General features: G+C 57.2%; 1 protein-coding gene across 12 annotated transcripts in view; it reads left to right on the top strand.

The window, feature by feature from the left end:
- Positions 1-21,593, top strand: part of MYT1L (myelin transcription factor 1 like) — a 394,040-nt gene that overhangs the window by 323,526 nt on the left and 48,921 nt on the right. For 8 of the 12 annotated variants that reach the window (XM_045979466.1, XM_045979469.1, XM_045979468.1 and 5 more), the window contains exons 14-19: positions 2,471-2,682; positions 9,263-9,513; positions 10,739-10,975; positions 13,060-13,181; positions 13,538-13,600; positions 14,028-14,096. In XM_045979466.1, coding sequence (XP_045835422.1) covers positions 2,471-2,682; positions 9,263-9,513; positions 10,739-10,975; positions 13,060-13,181; positions 13,538-13,600; positions 14,028-14,096 — 954 coding nt within the window. The remainder of the gene's footprint in view (positions 1-2,470; positions 2,683-9,262; positions 9,514-10,738; positions 10,976-13,059; positions 13,182-13,537; positions 13,601-14,027; positions 14,097-21,593) is intronic. The other 4 variants (XM_045979474.1, XM_045979472.1, XM_045979471.1 and 1 more) reach the window with 1 other exon arrangement.

Genomic DNA, 21,593 nt, shown 5'->3' with positions numbered 1-21,593 from the left:
TCATTTATTTGTCGGAGAGAGAGAGAGAGAGAGCATGAGCAGGGGGAGCGGCAGAGGGAGACACAAATTCCCCGCTGAGCTGGGACCCTGACATGGGGCTCGATCCCAGCGCCCCGGGATCATGACCCGAGCTACAGGCAGACGCTTCACCCACTGAGCTACCCAGGTGCTCTGAAAAGTTAAAATATTTATGGAAAATGAGAAATACTTAAATAGACAAAAACAAGAAAATAAAACCACTTATAACTGTACTGTTTAGAGATAAACCCTCAATAAACGTTGGTGTGTGTTCTTCTAGAGTTTTCCATGAGGGGGTGCTAGCCGTCTCACGCGCCCCTGTGAGCCTACGGCACTCACCTCCCAGAAGAGCACGTTTGTTACCGGCAGGTGGGAGCCCTCCGCCAGGGCTCCGTCCGTCTGAGGAGGAACGGCTGTCGGTCAAGAGAACCGAGGACAGGTAGAGAGCAACCAAGGCTCGGGGCTGCTGTCCACCTCTGCCGCCTCTAGTCAGACCCCAGAGCTGGGACGAGCCCTGAGCCCGTCCCTCCTGGGGACCCTCCTGTTGGGTGAGCGGGTGTCAGGTGGGAGACGCTGCCCTGGGGGCCACAGACTGTGAACACCACCCCAGACACGAGCCTCACACCGATGCGCAGCCAGAAGCAGCAGCCCTGACCTTGTTTCTGTGGCTGTGTGGCCACGGATCCCTTTCCAGAAGCCGGAGCCATGGAGAACCACAGCAAGGATAGTGGGACACATGCGTGCGGGCCAGCGTGCACATAGGAACAATGTTCCTTCCGTGCCTCGAGCTGGGCCTGGCGAGGCAGTGGGACAGGGCGCGAAGGGAGGCACCCAAGCTGGCCACAGCCTGTGGTTTCGTCTCCGGGGTGTCCCTGTGCCCCCAGCTCCCGGGGCACCGCTCAAGCACCCGTGTCCGCGGCGTGAGCAGGGCCTGGAGGACCCGGTCTCTGTGTGGACCGTCCCCACAGCGTCTCTACACGGGTGCGCTCAGCGGGCAGGAGAGGAGGCACGAAGGGAGAAAGAGAAGATAATTTAAATCCGCACTCGTGGGGTGCCCGGGGGGCTCAGTCAGTAAAGCGTCTTCCGTCAGCTCAGGTCATGAACCCGGGGTCCCGGGATCAGCCCCGCATTGCGGTGGGGGGGAATTCCTGCTCAGCGGGGGGCCTGCTTCTCGCTCTCTCTCAAGTCAAATTTAAAAATTTTAAAGCTTTAAAAATAAACAAATACATAAATCCACACTCATTTAACTAGGAGTTGCAAAGTCTCCAAGCAGATTGTGCAACAGGAAGACGTCGGTGCTTCCGATCCTGTTCAGTTTTCTGCTCCCGGCGGCAGCGGGCGGCCCTCCAGGACAACTTCTGCCCGTCCCAAGGACCAGCTGGTCCCCGAGGCCTCTGCCCCAGGCCCCGCTCCTTCTGAGCTGCCCCTAACCTTCTGAAGGCGTGGGGATCGCGCCCTCTCCAGCCCGAACCCTTGGTCCTTGCCCACCGGGCAGAGCAGACCCCCCACCCGGTCCCGGGTCACCAGACTCCTGTGAGTCCCCAGAGATGCTGTTGGGGCTCCTGCGGCTCACCTCTGTGGTTTCATTCCCCGATGTTCGCCTGGACACCACGCGCCCGGCTTGCGTCCCCCGGACTCTTAAATCATGTCCCGTGCCACATGCTCTCTGAAGGCCGGCGAGGGCCTCCGCCTCCCCGGGCCGCCATGGCTCCTCGGGCAAGTGCCTCAGATAACAGGCCTTGGGCGACTCAGCGTAGCACCCGTCACCTTGACAGGAAAGGCTGAATCAATGAACGCGGAACAAGTGTGTTGGTGATTCGGGAAAGCCGTAGCTTGAGGGAAGCAAAGGGACCCCCCGCACACCCCGCTTGTCTGTAAGTCTTAAGTCACTTCCCCAAACAGCGTAGAAATCCCTGCCGTGGAGGTGGACGCAGCGAGGCAGAAGTGCGACGCGTGTGGTGAGCGAGGGTCCTGGCGGACGCGCTGCCCTCCGGAGCGGGGACGGCCACAGGCCTGGCAGCGCTTCTTTGTTTTCCGTTGTCGTGTCCAGCCGGGCGCATGGCATCTCATCCCTATGAGTTTTTCTTTATCTCTCCTTATTTTTTTTAAGGAAAATGTCTTACTAGCTCCCCTCCTTTGGCACGACGCTTACTCTCTGAAGCCGGTGCGAAAGGAACGCTCGGACGCTGAGGTCCTTCCTGTCCCCACACCTCCCGGGCCCGGCTGGCCGGGGCTCCCGACGGAGCGGCTCCTGAGGGGAAGCTAACGGGCTTCCTGGTGCTCCTCCCGGGCCCGCGGGCCGTTCCCAGGGCGGCGTTCGTGGGGCCGGGAAGTGCCACGCCCGTGGCCTTCACTGGGGAGGCGGCTGTGAGCGGCCCCAACGCCGACCGGAGCCACGTCTCGCCGGCGGCCGCGGGAGAGCGAGCCGTGACTCTTTGTCGTTTGCCCGCAGGCCCATGTGCTTCGTCAAGCAGCTGGAGATCCCTCACTACGGCTACAGAAACAGCGTGCCCACCACCACGCCCCGCTCCAACCTCGCCAAAGAGCTGGAGAAGTATTCCAAGACCTCGTTTGAGTACAGCACTTACGACAGCCATGCTTACGGCAAGCGGGCCATAGCCCCCAAGGTGCAAACCAGGGAACTGTCCCCCAGAGGATATGATGGTAGGAGGTGCACCTCTCTAAGTGAGCGTCACGCTTGCCGTTGGTCATGTTGTTGTTGTGCTTATCCGTTTCCGCCGAGCCGGTGGGGCATGGGGTTGCTGGACGGGGCCCAAAGAAGGCGTGCGCACAGGCCGCACTCGCCCGTGTGCCCCGGGTGTGGGGGAGAAAGATGCCTTTCCTGGATGCCGCCAAAGCAGCTCCTGCAGGCCGCGTTCAGAACGCAGAGTCGGGGGGCCGTCGGCTCGTGTGCCTCCCGATGCCGTCCTCGTCTTCTTAAACTTCCTTCGGGCTTGGCTCTGGCACAGAGCCGCCTGGGGATGCAGACGTAGCCCCCCGGAGCTCCTGGTTGCTGGAGAAACACCGCCCCCTGAGTTCTCAACCTTGGGTGCCCATGAGAGTCAGCTGGGGACGCTCGGAGCGTCGAATGCCCAGGCTGCACCTGGGCCAAACGATCAGCACCCCCGGGGGCTGCCTGTACCGTGACCTTCTCTGCATTACCGCTGACTCCAAGGTGCACCCAAGAGCAGACAGCTTCTGCTGGTGTCGGCAGGCCTCCTTCCAGCAGGGCCCGGCCCTGGCCTGTTTCCCCATGGGGGGTGGGGCCAGCAGGGCCTCCCACGGTAACCTAGCTACCACGCCTCCACCAAAAGCAAAGAGCAGGTAGAACAAATAAAACACCACCTGCTTCTCGAGATGGGGGCTTACTTGCCCCGGCGGGCTCGGAGCCAGCTAAGCTACCAGCTCTCCGAGCTAGCTCTGGTCGCTTCCCTGCGCTCACATGGTAAGTCGCTGCACGAGACGGGATGAGTGCGTCTCCCTGATGTCACGTACTGACCCTACTGCATTTCTGCTTTGAATTCTAGGATGGGTGCCCTGAGTTGGCTGGGATGTGGGATGTAGACGTTTTGATGATTTATAAGTCTTACCTTGGTGTTCTGTAGCAGAGGAGAGGAGATGGCCCCTTAAAGAAATTTTAGCTCTTCTCAGAAGAAGATATCTAATTAAAATCATAGCACACCAAAAAACTCATTTAAAGTGAATGCCTGGGGAGTTCCAGAACCGCTTCACCCTTCAGTGTGCGTCGCCGCACGTGTTTCTGACGTAGTCATCACTTGCCTTAAAACCAGTCCGTGCGCACAGCGAGCGAAACTCGGTCGTTCTCTGGTGTGTCGCGTATTGACTCTGCTCGCACGCGTCAGTTCTGAGTACGGAGGAACAAACATGTAAGTGGGAAAAGACAGTGGCTTAGGGTATAACAGAAAGTAATTATTTTCGCTTTATCATAATTCGCCAACTTCTGTTTTGTCATCATTTTATCCATGTGATCGATGGGCTGCACGTGAGGGACCGAGAAAACAGAATTCACACAACGTCTCACGTGCCTCACGGCGGCCTGGGGAGGAGCGCCTCGGGCCGCTTGTCTCCCACCCCTGGGAGTTCGCTGCCGTTGGCCTGTGCGGCCTGGTTTCCTTGACCTCGTCGTTACAGTGGACTTTGGGGGAGGTCATGACCAGTAGAGCGCATTTTCAGGCTTTAACACCCGTTAGTGGATTCGAAGTCAAACCTACTTGGTCTGTTCTCAGAGCTGAGTGACGTCTGACAGATGAACCCTTCTGGGCGCTGGTTTCCTCAGGAACGGGCCGTCGTAGTTCCCACCCCGTGGGCCGTGCAGCGCTATCGTGAGGACGGGGACAAATGTGTACCAGCCGCCATTCACTCTCCCCCACCCAGAAAGGACCTGTTGTCAGAAACCTTGGCTGAGCCAAACTCCTCACCTGGCCCACAAGGAAACAAGAATAGGGAACAAAAACTTCAATATTGGGTCTTTAAGAAACAAGCAAACAAACAAGACAGGAAAGGCAGCCTTTTACCGTAATTTACTGAAAAGAGCAGCCATAACTCCATTGCTCTCACACTAGATTCATCTAACGGACTTTTTTTTTTTTTTATTTTATTTACTTATTTGCAGACAGAGACCACAAGTAGGCAGAGAGGCAGGCAGAGAGAGAGGAGGAAGCAGACTCCCTGCTGAGCAGAGAGCCCGATGCGGGGCTCGATCCCAGGACCCTGGGACCATGACCTGAGCCGAAGGCAGAGGCTTTAACCCACTGAGCCTCCCAGGCGCCCCATCTAACGGACTTTTAAAACATCAAAGGAAAAGCCCAGTAAGGATGAGAGTGGCTGTTCAGGTTTCTCGATGGGAGGTGAGCAGCGAGCTGTCCCTGAAGCCAGGCACCAGGCATCAGACACCACAGAGTGAAGGCAGCCTGTGGCCACCCTGCGGCAGTGACTTCTCCCAGACTTGCTGCGGGTGCAGAGAACTGAGTCATTGCTCCTGAAGAGAAACTGTGAAATGAGCCTGTTGCTGGGGAAGCATAACCCTTGGGAGCAAGGGGCAGGGCCACGGAAATGTCCAACAGGGAAGACAAGTAGGACCTTTATCCCCAGTCTTTGGCTGTCACACTGTAGGTCCCACGGCCTGGGTCCCAAAACACTCAACACATGTCGAGTTAAGTGCCTGCATTCTTCCAGACACTGGCTAGTTGCTATCTGTCTTTCTGTCTGTCTGTCCATCCATCCACCCACCCATGCATCAGTCACCTCTGAGTCATCTGTCTGGCTCTTCGTTCCCTCTGGATAACAAGTGTCAAGGAGGAGCGGAAACGAAGGGAAGGCAGTGGGATGCTCACTTGCGTAGCCAGTGAAGCCAGACGTCCACTCGGAAGGGATTAGCAAGAGGTTCATCAACACGGCAGATTGCGTCCTTGAGCTTGAGCTTGAGTGGAAATTATGCGCAAGTGGAAGACCCAGGGCTCGGTGGGAGGGACGTGTGGCCTGTCGAGGTGCCTCGGAGCAGGGACAGGCAGCTGCGGGGCAGGTGAGGAAGGGGCCCTGCGTCCCCGCCGTGCTGAGGAGCTTGGGGCGCTCTCCCGCCGGGCGTGGGAGTCTGTGTGCAGGGGCAGTGGAGGAGGGGAGGAGGGAAGGGACAGGGGTTCCCAGACGTGTCTGTCGGCCCTGCCGTCACCCGTGAGCACCAGGTCGGGGGCTCCCCAGCCTTTTCGTTACAGCGAGCTAAGAACGGTGCTGATGCGTTTAAACCGTCGGGTAGAAAGAAGAGTTTGTGCCATGTAAAAATCAGGTCAAGTTCAGATTTCAGTGTTCACAGGTGAAGCCATACGGGCCCCGGCCACCTCGCTGCGTCTTGTCGGTGACCAGGTCCGCCGCTCGAGGGCAGAGCTGATCAGTTGAGCCAGAAAAGCCCTGACTATTGTCCAGTCCTGACAGAAACAGCTGCCAAACCCGGTCAAGATCTCTCTGCTCGGGTCTCTGGGCAATTTCTCACCATCCAAGCTCTGCCGAAACCCAGAACCCCCACAGGCTCCCCTCGTGAGCCTCCCTGTCATTCCCAACCTCTAGATTCTCCAAGCTGAACCCTTGTGATCGGCTCTGGATGGCCTCTGTGCTCCTCGAACCCAGCGCCGCCCGATGTGCTCAACCTCCCACCGTCCGCCCCAGGCCCTGTCCGGGCCTCCTGCTGGCAACGGCTCCCAGAACCCCTGAGGGGCTGTCCAGAGGCCCCAGGACCGGGCCTCTGGCCTCCTCACCCCTGCCCCCAGCCAGCTCTCCCTGGAACACCCGCCCTCCTGCGCACGGCTGCCGGCGGGCTGCCCCACAACCCGGCTGCTCCCAGAGCCTCTCAGAGCTGAGTCCCGGTGGTGCCCGTGCAGAGTCGGACGCCTGTTCCTGGCCCCCATGCAACTCTGGGTCTCACCCTTGTCAGCCTCACGGGGAGACAGCTTGTCCTCCTGCCGGGCCGTAAGCGCCTGTCCTCGGTCTCAAACCGCAGTGCCGGCTAAGCGACCACTGCCCGTTTGGATGAGCGAGCGGGAAACGAAGGGTCCGGACGGAGAGCTGGTGCTCTAACTCACACGGCAGGCAGCACGCAGACCCCCGAGCTGCATTCTCATAGGAAAGCTCCTTTTCCAAGTAGCACTCACCACGCACAGAGCACGTGGGCACCGTGAGGGTCAGGGAGTGAGGGCACATGGCCTTCCGGGTGCACCCAGGTCCCCCGCGGCGTGAGCCCTCAGGAGGCGACCTCCGGATGGTGCTCTCTGTCTGGCTCTCATGGAGGTCTGGGCTTCATCCCTTCCATTGTGTCAATGCAGAAGAAGGTGGACGTTCCTAGTGGGAGACGCACACGTTTAGGGAGACTCACAAGTAGAGCAGGGTGAAAGAAGGCTCTGGGTGAATGTGGTTGTTCTCATTTTTTAAATTTGCCATATTTAGCCAGTAGAAATCCCCTAGAGCTTTCTTCGTCCTGCGAGAGAGAGAGAGAGTCCTGAACGGGGGGGCTTCTCAATGTGGTGCAGGGCCTGGCGGGCGGCCACAGAAGCCGCACGCGGGGAGGCGTGACCTCCGTCCCACCCAGGGACGGGCCAGCACCCAGGAGGACAGGGACGAGTGCTGCCTGCTGACCGATCGGAAAGGGGAGTGTGTTCTGCTGTGGTCACTGGTCCCTGATGCTGGCTTTGTGAGCCTTTTCCAAGTAGGCAGTAATTTTGAGGACCTACACTCTTAGTTCCATTTTGAGCGAAACAAAGACGTGCCTGCGCTCGGTGGCAGGGCCCAGGTGTGCGGCCGCCCGTCCCGCCTGTGTCTCCCGGATCAGGCTCGTCTACAGTCGCCCCCCGGTCACTCACCTGCTAGTGTCCTGCCCGGTCCTACCAGACTCCAACATCTGGCGAAGGAGACACCCTTTACCAGAAGTCTGGGGCCGTTTGCTGTACACACGTGTACTGCGGACGTTCTCCTAGAAACTGAACTATGCTCACTTCAAAATGAAATGGCCATTTTCCTTATTCATATGCATTCCATTACTTCCCTGAGCCAGTGGCCAGCCCTCATTAGGGAAAAGAATCCTCAAAAGTACTTTCGCGTTTCTCCCACGATTTCTGTGGCCCAAAGCCACAGACTTGAGTCCCAGGGAGACTACCATGAGCTGCAGACTCAGCATGGTTCCCTGTGCCCGCTGTGCAGGTCCCGGGGGCCTGCCTCTCGAGGGAGGGTCTCTGTCTGGTCCCCCGGCATTGCTGCCTCAGCCCCGAGGGACGGCTCTGTGCTCGGACCCCACACTGTGCCCTCGGCTGCACAAGTGTCCTCGGAAGGACAAGGAAGGGAAGGTCATGTCCCAGACAGACCAACAGGTGTGCTGATTTGTCCTCGCGGAGAGGGACCCGGCCGGCACGGACTCCTCCAGATGGGGGGCCTGAGTGGGTGCAGCCAACCCTCTGGTCCACGTGAGGGGACCTGCTTCAAACGGCCCCCTGCCCGGCAACGGCTCAGTGACTTTCGGTGGGGGCTGGGGTGAGGCCCGGTGCCAGCATCACTGGGCAGCCCAGTGGTGGCAAAAGGAAGGGTGTCTTGGGTCCAAAGTGGAAAGTTATCCGTGATGAAAGCTCATCACAACGTTCCCTCGCTCTGAATACGGTGCTTTGGGCAGTTTCTTGGTGTGGCTCATGGTGACCGACTGCGGTGGCTGTGTGGGGTGTGCTGTTTGGTTCGGTGTTGTTGGCCCCTTCTTTGGGAGGAAAGCACTGTGCATGTCCTCCTGACGGGGTGCTCAGGTCACAGACCGCTAGGGACAGTGTCGGACGCTCAGGGAGAGCTGGCCAAGCTCGCTTTGGAAAGGACGCTCGAAGAGGCATGCGGGGTCGAGCAAGAGGGACTCGCTGGTGGAGTCGAAGACACTGTGAGGGAGATATCTGTGGGCCTCCTGCACCCCGGGGCTCACCCTGGCTGCTCCCTCCCTGGGCAGGACTCCAGGGGAGACCCGTCCGCCCTGCAGGGGACACCCTGTGACTGTGCTGCCCTTGGCAATGGCCATGGGCCCCTAACAAATCAGCCACCTGGGTTTCCCCACCTGTGGGCCAGAGGAGACATCCAAACCACCACGAAAGCAACATTTGCTCCAGGTACCCGTATGCTCTGGGTGACAAGTGCTATGCCCCCTGTGTCCTGTGGGCCAGGCTCCCTGCAAGGGACAGCGGGGGGGGGGGGGGGACAGCATGTGGCGCGTGCTGCCCTGCGTACTTCGGACCCAGCCGTGCCCACGGTTGTGCACGGTGCCATTCCTCCACGTGGCTCTCGATGAGACCCCCAGGGTGGGGCTCTTCTTGGGGACAGGGGTGCTTCCCTCCTGCGTGCCCAGCGGGCTGTGGAGGCCCCTCTGGGCTGAAGGGACGGCCGGTCTCTGGAGGGAGGAGGTCTGTGGGCCCGCGCCACCCGCCGAGCGGACGGGCAGTGAGGACCGGGACACCCGTCCTTCGGCCCTGAGCCAGCAGCCACTTCCGTGCAGCAGGTGGCCGAGTCCCCGTCAGGTGCGGCCGTGAGCGGACGGGCGGCGGCCCCGCCGCGCACCCAGCTCCGCCTGGGAAAGGCCGGACGGGCTCTTCCCTGCCACCGCACGGGCGTCCCTAGGGCCGGCGGGAGGGCGGCGGTGCGGGTGCCGGGGCGCGTGCCCCGCTGTGCTGCCGGCGGCGGCGGGGGCCCAAGTCATCGCGGTGCCGTGTCTCCCCAGCGAAGCGCTACTGCAAGAACGCCAGCCCCAGCAGCAGCAGCACCGGCAGCTACGCGCCCAGCAGCAGCAGCAACGTGAGCTGCGGGGGCGGCAGCAGCGCCAGCAGCACGTGCAGCAAGAGCAGCTTCGACTTCGCGCATGACGTGGAGGCGGCCCACATGGCGGCCACGGCCATCCTCAACCTGTCCACGCGCTGCCGCGAGATGCCGCAGAACCTGTCCACCAAGCCGCAGGACCTGTGCGCCGCGCGGGTACGCCCGGGGCAGGGGGGGAGGGGGACGGGGGGGCGTCCCGGAGCCCGAGACCCCGAGACCCCGCCCCGCTGCCCTGGGCGGGCGCCCCCCACCTGCCAGCCCGGGGCTGGGGCGCGGCCCGAGCTGAGTCCAAGGCCGGCGTGCACAGGCTTCCGTGGCAATGGGGAAAGCAAGCAGCCCCTTCCCCTCTTCTTTTTTCCTCTACTAAAGCTAAGACTGAGAGAATTTAGTCCAGATTTGTAAGCAGGGCTGCTCCCGGCACGAGGCGCTCCGGCACAGTGACGTTGGGAGGTCTCAAGGCAGCAGCCTGCGCGGGGCCCCCCTCCCCAGCCGCTGCCCTCCACTCCGACATCCAGAGGGGAGCCGCCCGACGCGGGAGGGGGCGGCTTCCACGCCGGCGCTGAAATCAAACGTCTGCTCCAGCGCGTGTAAGCCTCGGGGACACAAGTGGACGTTGTCGGCAGCATCTCCCGCTCTGTCCTCCCAGTGTCCTTCCTCGCCTCCCTCCTCCAGAGAGGCGAGCGCTGCACACTGCTTTCTCTGTTGGAAAGCATCATTTAAAAAAAAAAGAAAGAAAGTAAAGAAACTCACCCAGTACGTCTATTTTTTTAAGTCAGTTGGCTAAACCGCAGGCTTGCTGGAACAGAGCGGGTCAGACCGTAATCACTGCAGCAGGAGTCCTTGAACTGATCGTGAATCCCCCTCCCTGAAGCCCGTCAGCACAGGAGTTCGTGTCGGAAAATGAATTCTGGCTGCTTCTCCCTCCCCCCTCCATGCCTCTCCCTCATCTCGCAGTGTTGGCATCAGTGAAACTGAAAAGGGATTGTTACGCATAAACGTGTATCTGGCTCTGATCTCTTAACTGTTACTTGAGCTGGACTAGAATGGAGATTCGGTCCTCGTTGGCTTGTCTTCTGGCTTATTTCTAAAAGCAGGGACGTACCGCAGGGAAAGGAAGGTAAAGAAGGAGGGTATGTACACTGCAGATGTGCGAGGTAGAGAAGAGACAGGCGGGTAGACAGACAGGCACCAGCCGGTGAATGGGGCATTCCCCTGCCGTCCAGTGTTGCGGCCAAGCGCAGGCCAGCAGACATGTCCCAAGGGACCCCTTCTGCTCCCTTCGGGAGTCCACACACACGAGAGCGCAGGAGGAACCCGAGCTTGAATTCTGCGCTGGCTGAAGGCTGGGCCTGCATGATCAGTGTGTCTCTCTGTCCCACAGAACCCTGACATGGAGGTGGACGAGAATGGGACTCTGGACCTCAGCATGAACAAGCCACGGCCGCGGGAGAGCTGCTGCCCTGTCCTGACGCCCCTGGAGCCCATGTCTCCCCAACAGCAGGCGGTGATGGGCAGCCGGTGCTTCCAGCTGGGAGAGGACGACTGCTGGGAGCTCCCTGTGGACTACACCAAGATGAAGCCTCGCAGGGCGGATGGCGGTGACACAGCCGAGGTCCCTGTATGTCCCCCTCACTGCCCGCTGGCTTGGGGTGTGCTGTCGTGGGCTCTCGGGGTATGACCTCAGCCAACAAGGGCTGACCATACACTTCACTGACCAGGGCGAGATTTTTCACGAATGCTGATTTGGTGAAACAAATCACAAACTCTCTTGAATGATGAATTTTCTTCTCTATCATGTGCATTTTGATACCGATTATTTCTCTAAGAAAAATACGTCAACAGCAAGTCGGTCCATTTTCTTGCGGACCTGTTGCTATAAAGCATGGTTCTCCTTGCAGATAGGGAAGTGTACATCTTAAAGACATAAGTGGTCAGCCACGAGTTACTGATTACCTGGCCCTTTGAAACTAGGGGTCGTTTCTCTTCTCAAAGAAACCCAAAATATTCAGAGGGTATACTCCAGCCCTGAAAAAAATTGAGGACTATCGCCTAAATCATTGTTGAGCACAGTATTACCACACACCTCTGTTAAGACATGTTTTTAAAATACAGATTCCCGCTGCGATCCGAACATAGAGCTTGCCTATGGAAGCATCCCTAAGTCAAATGGCATGATAAATTGATTTATGTGAAAATATCCTGAGTGTTCCCAGACCCCAAAAATTGCCTCTCAGGTCTTGATTTTCTGAACCCGAGGACACACGTTGCTAACAGACGCACAGATTACCTGAGATCAAGCCCAGATGCTCCCAGACACTGCTCTGAGCTCTGGAGCTCGACGCCAAGAGGCTGAGCCTGGTTTCCGGGGACAGGCACGTGACAGCCGTTCCGGAGGCTCGGCGTGCATTGGCCGCTCCCACGGCTCGCCGCAGAACCAGCACTGAATCCTACGTGCGCTTCTTGCCTTTTTTGTAAAAGCAAAAATCCTATTTGGGTTTCTTTCTTAGCGAAAGCAGGTAGTAAAGTAGGTCTTTCATAAGAGCAAAGTGGTGTGTCGTGAGCTTTCGGAAAGTGGGGGACTCCTGTGGTTGCATGGTCACATTCAAGTTACGAAAATAGTTAAAACATCCTCTAGGCTAAGAAAAGAAATGAAGAAACGGTTGCTCTTTATTGCACTGGCTTTTTCTCCAGTGTTCAGTTCTGAAAATTATTACGTCTTCTTTATTCATGGAAAAAATGAAAATCCTTTTTAAATACAATTGGGAGACCACCATCAAAGCAATAGCTTCTTAGAGAAACAAGGAAGCGCAGAAAAAGGGAACATTAGCTATTTGTAGGATTGGCGAGAAAGGCACCTGGTTATAAGGCCATTACATCCTAAAGCCTATTATCTTTATTCTTTGAATTGATTTAAGTATCCAGGCACTGCCCAAGGACGGAATCGGAGCGGCAAGAATTCCACAGTCTTTTCTCTCCTGCAGTGTTAAGTCATTGCTACCAAATAAGGCATGGCGGTTGAGTCTCTGAATTTATCTTAATTAAAATTAAACCCTCATAAATCGACAGAAGTGTTTGCATCGTACACACTGTCCCAGAAGTGGAACCGCTCTCCTGCGTTCACGGGACGCGTCTGCGGGGTGTCGCCATCTATGGGAACTTCTTAGTTACTGCAGGGCCACTCTCTTTGGGACCCGGAACGCTGCTTTAGAGTAAGGAGAACGATGACAGGCAGCTCCGAGGGTCTTCCCCTGTCTTGGGCCCTAATGCACACGCAGAATCCTCCCCAAGGGTTGTAAAAGCCTCATCCTAAGATGCCCGTAGGGTTCGTGGTTGAGCTTTGCTGGTCCGTGTTGGATGAGAGGGGGTGAACCCCAGCAGGTGCCCCCCGGACCCTGAAGGAAAGAGACTGGCTGAGAAATGGTGTCTCTGGTTTCCAAACCAGCAGTCTGCCCCCGTCTAAGTGCCCTGGCAGAAATCCCGAGTAAGGCCCTGCCCCCCGACAAGTATGGATTTAGGATTTCGGGGCAACTTGATGAGAGACTGAGGAGCAGAGTCCGGGCCTGGGACAAGGGTGTGGCCGGTTTGAAAGGCTCAGTGTGCGGGAAGAGGGGAGCACGCGGAGGCGGCCGGCCCCAGGGCCGCGTCCGTGCTCTGTGTGCGGTGTGGTCCCCAGCCGGCCCTGAAGCCGTGTTTTGCCTGCAGCCGGAAGACTTGGACCCATTCCAGGAGGCTCTGGAGGAGAGAAGGTACCCGGGAGAGGTGACCATCCCCAGCCCCAAGCCCAAGTACCCCCAGTGCAAGGAGAGCAAGAAGGACTTGATAACGTAAGCATAACGCGAGCCGCCGCGGCCACGCCTCCTCACTGTCCCTCCCTCTGGCTTATTTTTAAAAACCGATGTGTCCATGCCTTGCCGTCGGAGCATGCAACGTCCGCAGCACACGAGTGTGTCCGGCTGCCGGCACGGCGGGGCGGGGGGCCGCGGGGCGCGCTGGCTCCAGGCGCTCTGTGTGGTGGCGCCGCCCCTGCCGTCTGTGCTCGTGCGTTTGGCAGCTTCCCCGGGCGCCTGAGGCCCGGTGCAGACATTGCAGCTAAACTGGAAACAATGAAACTTTCGTAAAGTTTTTTTTTTTTTTTAAACATACTTACTATTCTGGCTGTTTTGTTTTTGTTTGGTGGCAGATGTCCAACACCAAGGTGTGATGGGAGTGGTCATGTGACTGGTAATTACGCCTCACATAGAAGGTGTGACTTCAGTTTTCTCATGGTGGATTCTGTCTTTTCGATTTATTGTTTTCAGCTTACCTCAACAATGCTGTCGAAGTACCAACGTCGAATTTCGTGTCAACCCTCCAAGTGCTCTATGTTGACCTATAAAAGCCCGTGCGCACGTCGTACAGTGCTTTTCATAGGCAAGTAAGCCGCCACGATTCGGACGATTCTCTGACCGGGAAAAGAGCGCAAATATTTTCATACTATTTTCCAAAAAGTGTTTATTAACAGACACATCTTCTTCAAAGAAGAGAGTTAATTATACAAAAAAAAAATCAATATACAGCACTTGCCCCATCGCTTTCTGCATTAAACTTTTTAGTTTCAACTGTATGTCGTGTTTGTCCGGGAGCACGAGCCGGGGCGGGCACTCACCTCACTCTTCTGGCCTGTCTTACAGCCTGTCGGGCTGTCCGCTCGCCGACAGAAGTATCCGGAGCATGCTGGCCACCAGCTCGCAAGAACTCAAGTAAGATTTCATACAATCGTTCTCCTAAAGATCTGTCACGTGGTAGTAGCCCATGGAGGTGTCCCGTGGGAGCACCGGCGTCTTTAAACAGACCCGCTGTGCACGCAGCACCTCGACACCACACGCGGCTGGGTCCTCGGGACGTCGGTCACCTCTCGGGACCGTCTCTCTGCCTCTTCCCTCTCCTTGGTCTCTAGCACTCTCGTGCCGTAGCCTTTCTATCCTGAGTGGTCTAAAGCCTCAGCCGTTTCTGTCCTGAGACACGTGCGCACGGAAGGGGGGTTGGACGGAGGTCCTCGAACTTTCAGGAAGTGATTCCAACCTAAAAAGTGAAGGACTGACTTTTTTAGAAGTTGTAGTTCACATGATTATTTAAAATATGGGCATTTAGAAAGCACCAATGACAGAAACTCTCCACGATAATAGCTGATTCCCTCCGCATGTTGCGGTCCTCGTCGCGAATCCTCTAGGACAGCATCAGGTCACGTCCACTGGCTCATGGATGGGGACAGTTGGGTGTTCACCAGCACTCAGACACCCGCCCTCCAGCCGTCTGCTCTCCCATCCCCGTGCCTTCAACGTTTCCTGTATTTTAAGCATAAATCTGATCACTTAGATTTATATCCCCAGACTGAGGTCTTTCTTCCTTGTATGTACGGAACCACAGTCCGTTCCTACGTGGGTTTTGGAAGGCGTCCGTACAAGTCTCAGAAAGCGGGTGAAAGCCTTCGCTGCTCCTGTCAGAGGGGATAGAGGGTGTGTGTCAGGGAAGAAAGGCGGGACCTGAAAGGAGTTTCACAGCAGAATGAGAACCAAGAACCCAGATGATTCTTTAATCACCTGACGTGTCATAAACAGCGCCACATCCAACTGCCTGGCTTCCATTTTGTTTGGAAACTGCTTCATTTCCAAAGCAGAAAAATATGCTCTTTGGAGCCCCTATTGGATTCTCTCCCAAGGATTTCACTCCACATCCCGTCCCACCGCGACAGACCAGGGCTGTCTCAGAGTGCAGGGCTCTGTTTCACACCGTGTCGTTTCTTACAGGGTCCCTGTCCAAGGCCCTGGTGCCATAGATCACCTGCTCGTGCTCAGTGGCCTCCTGAACTAGCCCCTGCGTCACAAGACTTTTGGCGTCTTCTTCATGGCGTGTACACATCCGGAGGGCATCCTCTAGCTTAACAGTTTAAAGCCTGTAGCGTCATCCCCGCAGTGCCTAATGGGGAAGTAGCTCTTAGGACCTCACAACGGACAGACTTAGCAACAACAAGTCAACCCACTTTGTTAACACATCTTTTTTCATGGCTTAAAACCTTACTCCCCTCACGATCAAAATGTGGTTGACTGCACTTGGAACGTGCACCTCAGACCGTGGCAACTTCCCTTTCAATCTCTTGGTGAGGACTCCTTTGCAGAAGTCCGGCCCGTGTCCAGCTCCAGCAGGCCAGCCATAAACGAGAGCGAGCCTTTGCACAACGGCCATGTAGGACTGCTCCCCGCTGGCCGGCCTCTCAACACCCGGAGGCCAGAGTAGTTCTGAGGGCCCGGTTGTTGCTGGTTTTCGTCCCTTGGCTCCGAGAAGAGCTGCCACTTCTCTGGTTCCAGTGCTTTCTCCTTCTCTCCTTTCATCTTGGAGGATGGCGTGGTGGCCCTCCCATCCGCGTGTTCGGAGGGCAGGGCTTGGCCTTCCTGTCCCGCAGGCCAGGGCTGGAGGGTCCATCCTCTCATCCTGCCTCTTCCTGGATGGGAGGCCTTATCTTCAGAGAGGGATGGCCTTTTCCTAGTCGTGGTTGGTCTGAAAGCCATACTCATTTGTAAACTTGTCTTTGCAACAAGTGAATCCCAATTTGATTGATCCTTCCTGAGGAATCTAAACTTGACCCATTTTCTGAAGCTTCGAAACTGTGGGCTCCAATTAAATGTCTGCTGTCAAAAGTCTAATACTTAAATGACTGATCTTTACTTGCTAAGTCTTTCTGAATGGAGGAGACCATAGATTACAACACGTGTTTTCATTTAACTTCTTCATTGACAAGACCCTCTATTCATTACCTTCAATCTGAGTCGCGAAAGCCTTGTAGGTGGTTTTTCCTGCGTCAGGGCGTAGGATGACGCCGTCAAGATCTAGAGCTGCTTGCTCGGGAGAGTCAACACACGTGTGCTTCTCAATAGCGTGTCCTCGAAGGTGGGGGAAAGCCCGCCGCGGCGGCCGCTTCCGCGACAGCCAGAGCGCACTGTTGAAGGTAGATGAACGATTTCTGAGTCTTCATAAAGACGTATTAGGCAGGATCCCCATAATCTCCCAAAAGTTCTGTGTTACAGAATTTTCTGGAAATGTTCTTCTTGTCACACTTGACACTGAATTTCGATAGTTGGCCGTGAACAGGACATTCTTGGTCGTGGAAAGAGGAGCTGTGCTGGAGAAATTCTTGGTCTTGGATCCTCAAATCTCTTGAACTTCCTGAGATAACACCTTGCTCTGATCTCATCCAGGCCAACACATTTGGGATGTTCTTAAAAAGAAGTGGGTGATTTCATGTCCAACGATGTACAATATGTAACTGAAAATGTATTAAAATTTAACGTGCACCTGCCTACCGTCCAAACTCTGAAGCCACTGCTTTCCTGGTCCCATCCAGCCAGGGTCGGTGGCTCGGGAGGGAAGAGGGAGCCGGAACTGGAGAGCCACGCACCGAGAGGAGCAGGTTCAGTGCCGGGTGTCACCACGGTCCCGCGAACCTTCCTCCTCTGTGCCCCGATTCCCAGACGTGATACTCACTGAGACCCCAGTCCAAAAAGCTGGGATGGGGGGAGCAGTGAATAGAATTGTTCAAATCACAGTGATTTTTCAGTAAGAATTCTGCCTAACAAGAGCTCTGACTCTGAAGGGAAGTTTCTTCTCCAAAAATTCCGTTTGCTAAGATTACCTGAAGGGAGCAACGGGAAGGAGCTTGCCAGTCACCTCCCGTCATTGTCGTCCTCTTTTCCCAGAGCCCGTGTCCTCCCGCCAGGAGCCCTCCGGCGTCCAGATGCGCCGTCGCCGTAGACACGGCCGTGCCGGAGGTGCCGTAGCCCTCTGAGGCTCCAATTTAAGCCAAATCAAGACCGATTTCAATCAGAGGCAATTAGCTCTAAAATGGGCCCCCAAATTGGCTTCCGTTCATACTTCGGTGGGCCAAATTTAGATGCCTCTTTATTATTCGGCTCTTTCTCTTGCCCAGCGGCGGCTCCTGCCGCCAGTGAGCTCCGCGCGAGAAGGAGCCGCCACCATCTCTTCTTGGCATTTGAACTTGCGCGTCCTCACCGCGGGGTGCTGGGAGCCCTACGGTTTGGCTCTCTGCCCTCTGGAGAGTTTTCCGGTGGATTCTGTAAGCCCCCAGGCGTCACCTCGGCACCTCCACCTGGGGCAGGGAGGAATGTTAGCTATAGCTACTGTAAAACTTGGCTTTTTTCCCAACATGACTACATTTCGTTAAATCAGAAAATTAAAATTCAGACCTTGGGCCACGCCATTACTTTCTCAAAGAGCTCCTTGTTTCTAGAACTGGCTGGGGCTTAGCGGGCTCGGTGGGGGGGCATCCCTGCCCGGGGTCGCATGTGGCCGGCGCATCCCGCCGCCGCCGTCGTTCACAGCACGGGAAGCACGCCCGCGTGCCAGCTCTCACGGAGATCCGCGTCTCCGGCATCTCCCGCCTGCCTGGGTCACACAGTAAATCCACAGCCGTGGTGAGCTGCCGCCCCCGCCGCAGGCCTGGCTCCTTCAGCAGAGGGCACGCTGCCTCCTCATCTGGGGGCGGCGGCCACGGCGGGAGGCCCGCTCCTTGGGGACGGGAGGGACTGCAGGGCCGTGGCCTCCACGCTGCGGACAGGCTGGTCAGACGCCGTCTTCCCCCTCACAGAATGCTCCCAGGACCCCTCGCCTCAGTTCTCCAACTCCTCCTGTCGTACAGCAGGCCCGTGCCGAGAAACCGGGTGTGCGCTGGACTGTGCGTGGCTGGGAAGTGGATGCGGGAGTGACTCCGCGGGTGACCGGCAGTGGACAGGGGCCTCTGCACACGCCGTCTCCTCCGAGAGAAGCACGGGAAGGGTTAGGCCCGTTCTTCAGGCGTGGACACTGCGGGATGGGAGGCTGGGCAGCTCAGGGCAGACCACCGGCTGTTGGGGGCCGAGCGCCTTCTCTCCACACCACGGGACCTCTTCCGATCGGCAGCGTTGCGGGGGAGCCTCAGTGGCGGGCAACGCAGGGCCCGATGTTCCCGGCAGCCGGACCCACGGCAGCTCGCCTGTGCTCCCCGGACACAGTGTGGCCTCACAGCCCACCGGGGCTGTGCGGGCCCGTGTCCCCCCACGACCCCCAGAGAACCTACCTCCGACATAGAAGGGTTACGAGGTCTGCGCCCCAGTGTGTTTGTAAAATAGCCTAAGAAGTATTTTGTCACACAAAGATTTTTTATTTTATCGTAATAAGTAGGACTGATTTAAAATAAGTAAAGTATATGAACTACAGGCAGGCACAGTAGGGCTGAACTTCAGAGATGAGAGTGTTTGAGGGTGACTCCAGCCAACACGCAATCACACAACACACACAGGCGACCTGCGCACGGGTGAACACGGGTGAACACACGGATGACATGCACACGGGTGAACACATGGACGGCATGCGCACGGGTGAACACGGGTGAACACGTGGACGAATGCACACGGTGAACACGGGTGAACACGCGGATGACATGCACACGGGTGAACACATGGACGGCATGCGCACGGGTGAACACGGGTGAACACGTGGACGAATGCACACGGTGAACACGGGTGAACACGCGGACGGCATGCACACGGGTGAACACATGGACGGCATGCGCACGGGTGAACACGGATGAACACGCTGACGAATGCACACGGTGAACACGGGTGAACACGCGGATGACATGCACACGGGTGAGCACACACGGACACACACACAGGGACGAGCGTGCACGGATGACATGCACGCGGATGAGCACACAGGTGGACACACAGGCATGAACACACAAATTCCAGGCCGAGAAGGCTGCGCCCCTCAGTCCTGCCTCACGGAGACTCTCGAGGGTGGGGAAGGGTCACCGGAAAAGCCAATCTTCCTCTGTGTCTGTGGCCCTGACGCCACCACTGCGAGCATGGGGATGGGGGCCTCGCTGACCCACGTCCTCGGCTGGTGGCAGCCCCAGCTCCATCCCTGGGATGAGCCCCTCCCCCTGGTGGCCAGCGTCACACCCACGTTATTACGTAGGTGTCCCAGGTGTTTGGACTTGGCGTTAAATTTTACCAGCCTCAGTATATCCGCACAAGTCAGCCAAGAACAAGGCCAAAAACAACGTTCAGTGTCTCCTTCCCTTTATAATGTGAGCTGTACTTTCCAGAAGTCCCCACAGGGTCCTCCAGCAGTGTGTGACCCACGGTCCGGGCAAAGCCATGTGTGTGACCCACGTCTAGGTGCAAGGTATGTGTGTGACCCATGGTCCCAGGCGGCTGTGCGACCCGCGGTCTGGGTGTTCTCTTCTTCGTCCGTTTGTCCTCCGTGTGTCTCAAGTTAGGGTGCAGGTTACAGAGCAGATCCGAGTCAGAGTCTGGCTTGGGCCACCGAAGGAAGGCAGCATTGTCGGCTGAGGTCAATCATCGAGACACAGTGTTTCTCCACGTTCTCTATGCAAAATACAGTAGCGCGGGGTGTGGTCAGACGGGCGCACCCTCCACCCTGCTGGGCCGTGGGGTGACGCTGGCGAGGGCGTGGGGGCACCCGGAGCCGGTCCGCGGCCCGTTGGACTCGTGTGCTGCTCTCTTGCTGGTGTGTCCTGACAGAGCGTGTGCGCATGTGTGTGTGCGGCTGTGCACACGCGTGGGCGTGGGCGTGAGTGTGCTTGTGAGTGTGTGTTGCACTTTGGCATCTACTGCGCACGCCGAGGCTGCCCGCACATGCCTCTGCCGGTGTCCCATGTCCTGCGGCCAGTCCAAGGGGGCGACCTGCACAGTCCCTGAGCTTCTGGGCGACGCACAAACTGACGTTTCCAGGGAAACCGTGGGCTGGGCTGTTGCATTCGGTCGTTCATTGAAAAACCCATAGTCATGTCAGCCTCCAAGGACCTCAAGTCGGTGTTGTAAGACGGAACGAAAAGAAGAGAAACGCTCCATCCAGAGCACCTGGGCAGGAGGGGAGCACAGAGGAGTCACGGGTGCTGGGTGGAGGAGGGGGAGGGCAGCTGGTGCCGGCCCCGAGGGGACCAGCAGGGAGGCCCCGTGGCCACAGACGAGGGATGAGCGAGCTGGAGCAGAGGGCCAGCTCGGATGAGAAGAGGACCGGCGGGTGGCAAAGCCCGTCCTGGGAGAGCAGCGCCCCTCGTCGCGAGACGGTGTGGGCTGGTACACGCGTCTCACCTGCCTCCGACTGGCCTACTCTGCCGTGGCCGCAACCGCAAGCCTTGGCCGTGGACCCGTGTCCATCCAACGAGGGGGACCGCAACGTGTGATGTCATTAGAACAGGCTTGGGGGTTTCGTGTGTCTCCTTGCAACAAACCTGGGGAGGATTTTAAGGCCACGAGGAGGACGTTTTCCCAGGAAGTTTTTCTTTCTTTCTTTTTTTTTTTTTAAAGATTTTATTTATTTGACAGACAGAGAGATCACAAGTAGGCAGAGAGGCAGGCAGAGAGAGAGGAAGAAGCAGGCTCCCCACGGAGCAGAGAGCCCGATGTAGGGCTCGATCCCAGGACCCTGAGATCATGACCTGAGCCGAAGGCAGAGGCTTAACCCACTGAGCCACCCAGGTGCCCCCCCAGGAATATTTTCTTAGCCTTCCGTTCCCCGTCTTGAAATGATGAACCATTTCCTCAGGCCTCAGAAAGCACTGAGTGATGCCGCCTGTTCCTGAACAAAGAGTAATTTGTCATCTAGTCAAAGATAAAATACAAACCGTCCAAGAGTCAGCCTTTGAACAAACATATGTCGTTACGTCTGGGCCGGTCACATCTCTTTATAAATCACCCAGCTTATCTGGCGCGCACGAACGAAGGGAAAACTTCCTTCTTATCCTCAATATCGCTGTCGAAGCGTTTTTAAACGTCGATGCGCGCATATACGCGCACCATGTTCTAATGTCGCCACGCACGCATGTCGAGTCTGTGCGCGTCTTGTTGTCGTCTAGGTTGTGTTGCGAGGCCGGCGGTCAAAGCTGCACACGCTTCCTTCCGTGAAGCGGTCGGGGCGTCCCAGCCTTCTTCATACGTCGTATCTAGTTAAATGTGGCCTCTCGCCATTATTGGGACTTTAGTCCCATTTTCATCTCCTCCCTGGCCTCCCTGGGGCGATCCTGAGCAAGAACCCCTTCAACCTCGGGACCCCACATTGCTGCCGGACACGCAGACCCGAGCTGGACGGGAAGCCAGCTTCTGTGGGGAACACCTCTGGCTGAGAAAGAAGGTTATGTCGGCCTTAAATTGTAAATTTGAGGTTTTATTCCAGTAAAC

This window comes from Meles meles, chromosome 15, assembly GCF_922984935.1.
Source record: "Meles meles chromosome 15, mMelMel3.1 paternal haplotype, whole genome shotgun sequence".
NCBI classification, from domain to species: domain Eukaryota; kingdom Metazoa; phylum Chordata; class Mammalia; order Carnivora; family Mustelidae; genus Meles; species Meles meles.
This window is presented reverse-complemented; position numbering and strand designations above follow the sequence as displayed.